The sequence below is a fragment of the Acanthisitta chloris genome, unplaced genomic scaffold, assembly GCF_000695815.1.
Source record: "Acanthisitta chloris isolate BGI_N310 unplaced genomic scaffold, ASM69581v1 scaffold14679, whole genome shotgun sequence".
NCBI classification, from domain to species: Eukaryota; Metazoa; Chordata; class Aves; order Passeriformes; family Acanthisittidae; genus Acanthisitta; species Acanthisitta chloris.
Window position 1 is genome coordinate 1 of NW_008693181.1, and position 5332 is coordinate 5332.

The 5332-nt window shown below is 56.4% G+C and overlaps 1 protein-coding gene across 1 annotated transcript in view; it reads left to right on the forward strand.

Annotated features, from left to right (window-relative positions):
• Window positions 1-1137: 1137 nt before the first annotated feature.
• RAB37 (RAB37, member RAS oncogene family) overlaps window positions 1138-5332 on the forward strand; it is a gene marked incomplete at its 5' end in the record, with an annotated part of 4337 nt that continues 142 nt past the window's right edge. The window contains 7 exon segments of the mRNA XM_009082982.1: window positions 1138-1302; window positions 3259-3300; window positions 3446-3512; window positions 3598-3650; window positions 4106-4171; window positions 4875-4931; window positions 5191-5280. Of these exon segments, the coding sequence (XP_009081230.1) occupies window positions 1138-1302; window positions 3259-3300; window positions 3446-3512; window positions 3598-3650; window positions 4106-4171; window positions 4875-4931; window positions 5191-5280 (540 nt within the window).

The window sequence follows — 5332 nt, forward strand, 5'->3', positions numbered from 1 at the left end:
CCCCCTCTTCCTCACCCCTGCTTGGCCGAGGGATGCCCCAGGAAGCGCCTTTCTCTTCCCAGGAGCACAGGGGAGGCACAGGGCTGATGAACCTTTTACCCCAAAAATTTAATACGCAGCTGCAGGCTGAGCCCAACGCCGACGGTGCCAGCACTGCCACCTCCTGCTGCTTCACTGAGCCGGCTCCCAAAGTGGTCCTGCACACTGCCACCTTCCCTAAACTACTTTTATTCTTTTGCTTTTATCCTCTTCCTTCTGAATCCTCTCAGGGGAGGGCATTTTTCATGTTTGAGGGAGGAAATCAGTTGCCAGTTTCATTTGGAGCGAGGTGGAGGAAGAACTGCAGTGCTGCCAGCTGCTCTCCAGTCCCAGAGGCAGTGGGGCTGGAGGTGTTTGCTTTGCAGGCTCCAGCATCCCAGCAGGGTGGGTGTGCAGAGATGGACTTTCATGCTGGAGTCCTGCTCGCTGCCATTTTTCGGCAGGGGACAGATGCAGTCAGCGTGAGGTTAATGATTGATGAATAGGAAAGTGCTGCTGCAGGTGAGCAGGGAGAGCACGGCGTCGGGAAAGGCTGTGCTTAGGGAGCCCAGCGTCGGTCCTGGCTCCTGCCTGCCCAGGTGTGGAGGTGCCGGAGCACCCGGGGAGCCTGGACTGAGCGTGTTTGCTTAGCAGGAGGGGAAAAGGCACCATGTTTGCTTTGGTGTCTGCAGTGGGCAGGGTTCTGGGCATCGACAGGAGAGAGTCCCGGACACGCAGGGTTTGCCCAAGCCATGCATCAGCCCTCGGGCTGGGCACACCCGGGTCAGGGGCAAAACGTGGGCGGTGGAGGCTTCGTGCGTTTGGGAGCTGCGTGTGGCCGGTTCTCCAGGAGCCTCCTGGACTGGGAGATCGCTAGGGGCTGGCTGGGAGACATCTCTTCTTGCTGCGGTACCTGCCTTCCCACCAGCTCTCCTCTTCTGCTCTCCCCATCTCCCGTGGCTGAGTGCTGCTCTGATGCCCTGGAGCACTGCTTGCCTGCACCCTTGGGGGTCCCATCCCACCTCCAGCTCCCACGGGGCTCCCTAGACCTGGCAGGACCAGCCCTGGGAAAAGAAGGGAAGGGACAGAAGGGACTGGGAGGGGCTCAGCAGCACCCAGGGGTGCTGCCCCCTCCCCATCCCGCTGACACCTCTCCCTGCACCCATCTTGCAGGTGATGTTACTTGGAGACTCGGGCGTGGGGAAAACCTGCTTCCTGCTCCAGTTCAAAGACGGAGCCTTTCTCTCCGGGACGTTCATAGCCACCGTGGGCATAGATTTCCGGGTGAGACCACCACAACTGCCAGCCCCTTACCTCCCCCAGCCACACCTCGCCAGGACGGGATGCTGGGAAGGGGGAGCAAGGGCTTTCCAGCCTCTGCACCTCAAATAATCCTCCAACCAGCAGCAGGCGCTTGCTGAAACCCTTTCACCTCTGGGAGAGCAATAACTGACAAAAGAGCCCACTAATACTGTCACCTCTTGCCTTTAAATCAGCAAACAGCCCGGGTTTAGCCCAGCCCAGCTGGGTGCATGGGCTGGGGGGGTGTGTTCATGGGGTGTGTGTTCATTGGCAGCACACTCCACGAGCCAGGCTGAGGTCAGCAGCTGGAGGGGACAAACACTGGTTGCTGGAATTTTGTGCCTTGAAAGGGCTGAAATGCGCTGCTGAGTAGTTGTTAAGGTCTCCAGATCCTGTTTAAATCCTCACCAAATTTTAGCTGCAGTGTCTCTGGGGGTGTCTGGGGAAGCAGAGCTGTTTGCAGCACAGGGCAGAGTGGCATTTCAGCAGGGTGGAAGTCATGGGGATGTCCCTGTGGTGGTGAACACGTGTTGAGTGTGGTTGGTGCTTCCTCTGCCCCTACAGCTGTAGCTGCTCTGGCTTTCCACCACCTTTGCTGCTTGTGGTCGAACTGGGGGTTTGCTTTGGGGGGATCTTGAGGCCTGTCCTTCTGATACAATCATGAAAGAAGGAAGATCTGCCACATCCCACTGCTGGGCTCAATGCTGGTGGGCCCAGAGGTGTTGTCAGCCTGTAGATACCTGCTCTGCCTTGTGCAAGTGTTCCCTCCAGCAGCTCATGGCTTGCTGCTGGTAGGTAATCTCCAGAGCATCCCAGGGCACGTTTTTGTTTTATTCAACCCATTTGCTCAAGTTTTATCATCTCCATATGGACTGAATTTCCATTTCAAGCAATTCAAGGCAACCAAATTATTTATGGGGTCTTCTCTTTTCAGACTCATCCCTCCAAGTATAACGCTTTAAGAGTCTTAAAATAGCTCTTCAGTAACTCCTGCTTTTCTTTCTTCTGGCCTCTGGAGAGAAGTCCTTGCACTTGCAAGTTGCATACAGCAACTGCTTAAGCCTCAATAGCTGCCTTCCCTGCTCAGTTGGAAATGCCTGTTCCCTTCCCTGGTCCCAGCCCAGCTGCCTGGCTGCAAATCATCCTGACCCAGGAGATTTCCTCCTGCCATGCTGGATACATGCAACCCCCCAGCTCAGTGTTTGCAACCACGTTTAGGGGCCAAGCAAGGCTCCATCAGCAAGGAAGCCTGAGCAGGACACCTGGTGTCACCCACTGAGTGTCCCTAAGGCAGCTTGTAGCATCCAAAGCCCTAAAATTGCTGCAAATAGCCCAGATTTTTAGCACAGCAGTGGTGGTTCCTCAGCACATGAAACAGAGGAATTCTGGTAGAAGGGTCAGGGCTTTTTGGTGGGCAAACATAAAAGCTCACTAAGGTATTATTAATAAATGCACATTCTTGTGTGGTTCATCCAGACCTCCCTACTTCCCCAGCTATGCTGAACTTCCCTGGCACTCAGGCAGGGGCTGGTGCAAGGCTAAAGTTGGAGCAGGTCAGTGTCCCCAGGATTTTCAGGACAGCAAGCATCATTAGCTGGCTTCTTAGGGGACTCAGGAGCCACAGGACAGGTGTGCTGGCTGTAGGAGATGAGCAAGGCACCAGACCCAAAAAAGGCTGGGATCTTGCTGTCCTGTCTCTGCTGATTCTGCTCTCTTCCAGCTTGGCATGAGGGAATGCTGCTCTGGGATGTCCCTGTGGATGCCAAGCAAGCAGGATCAGGGTTTGCAGCAATGAGGCTTCAATGTTCAGCCTCGTGGGCAGCCTGGCTTCATCCCACCAGCCAGGGGAGAGCAGCTGAAGGGATGGGGAATGCCAGCTCCACTCCAGGGCTGAAAGGTGCATTGGGCTGATGAATGTGCTCTCATTTTCTTCTGCAGAACAAAGTGGTGCTCGTGGATGGTGTGAAAGTGAAGTTGCAGGTGAGATTTAGGTGGGGAGATATAATTTCTGGATGGAAACCTACCCCAGGCCGAGCATGGTGGTCCAGTGAGGCCAGGAGCCACAGGGCTATCCCCAGCTGGGGAGGTTCCTCTCCCCCCTCTCACCAGAGTGGCTTCTCAGCAGATATGGGACACAGCAGGACAGGAGCGATTCCGCAGCGTCACCCATGCCTACTACAGGGATGCCCAAGGTGGGTTTGGGGTCCGGTGGGAATGGGGGGACCATCCAGAACTCATCCCTGCAGCAAGGCAATGCCTCTGCCTCTTCCCCTCCAGCCCTGCTCCTGCTCTATGATATCACCAGCAAGATGTCCTTCGACAACATCCGTGTGAGTCCCTCCATGGGTCAGGAATGTTTCTCCCCAGGGATTGGGGTTGTGGGTGCCCTGCTTGGCTGGGCAGGGATTTGGGGCAGTTGGGAACCTGTTTCACATGTAAGTGCCAGCTGTTTTGGCCAGACTCAACCAGCTAGGAGCTTGTCCTGGGGCACCAGGCTGGGTGCTGCATGGCTGGGTGAGTTTTGTTCAGGGACATGGTAAATGGCTGGAGGGAGAAAATGCAGTTTGGGAAGGATGTGAACTACACATAAGCTTGGGCTGGTAGCCAGGAGGCAGGGCGTTTGCAGAGCTGTTCGGCTGTGATGCTAGAATAGTTCCAGTGCCAAAAAATATGTCATTATCCCCATCCTTACGGGGTGGTGTGAGGGATGAAGGGAGGGGTGTGAGGGCTGAGAGGGGAGGGACAGAGGTACCACTCACCCTGACACAGCCCTGCTGCCCTGCAGGCCTGGCTGACAGAGATCCATGAGTACGCCCAGAAGGATGTAGTCATAATGCTGCTGGGCAATAAGGTAGGTGCAGTATTCCCTTTCACCTGGTGGTTTGCTACACCATACAGTGCCGTGCTGTGCCATGTGGTGCCCTGCCCTTGCCATCCTCATGGCTGTGGAGGGATGGGGGTCGATGGGCACTCTGCCTGCAGCCTCCGCCGGGCTGTGCTGCTCTCTGGGCTCGGCGGAACCCAGAGGTGACCCCAGAGGTTGGGGGGTCAGGAGAAGAGGGCAGTGTTCCCGGCAGCCAGTGGGGGGCAGCACGAGGCAGAGGCTACGGTATGGGATGCTCCCAGTATGGGATGCTGCTGGGCATGGGATGCCTGAATGCACCTCTGGGTCCCAGGTAACCTCAAGCCCCAGATGCTCAATGAGGTCCCAGATTCTCTACAGGGGTCCTAGATGTTGCTGGGTGCCCAATGCCCAACTGAGTGCTGATGTCCTCTGTATCCTGGATGATGGTGGGCTACACAATGCCCAGCAGGGTACCAGAGCCTCCCTGTGTATTGGATGCCCCCAGGTACCAGATGCTTCCCCAGGTCCCCAGTGTCCTCAGGTCCCAGATGCCCTCTGACATCCTTGATGCCACCAGGTCCCAGATGCTCCACAGGTCCTGGATTCTCTGGAGACTGGATGCTCCTGAGCACCCCACACTGCCTGTTTGACAGATGTCCCAGTGTGCCAGATGACCTGGTATGTAGTGACCATTTTCTTCCCTTGGCAGGCTGATGTGAGCAGCGAGAGGGCTGTGAGGACAGAGGATGGAGCATCGCTGGCCAGGGTGAGCTGTGCTGAGGTCTAACCCAACTGCAGCCCCCCAGAAAATTGCATGTCACTCAGGGTCCACACACAGCTGTGCCATCCCCTCTGATGGGTGCCTGGACACACTTGGTTCAAGCATGGGCAGTAACTTGCACACAAAACCTGAATCAGGGCAGGGAGGGGATAGCCCCAAGCCTCTTCTAGGTGACAGGGATAATTTGGAGGGGCAAGAGGGCATTTTGGGGATAGCCAGTGATGGGGCAATGCTGCCCTTGCAGGAGTACGGGGTGCCTTTCATGGAGACAAGCGCCAAGACAGGCATGAACGTGGAACTGGCCTTCCTGGCTATTGCCAAGTGAGTACTTGGGGCCAGGGGACTGAGTAAGCAAACTGTCCCCTGCAGCCCCTCCACCTCCCGCA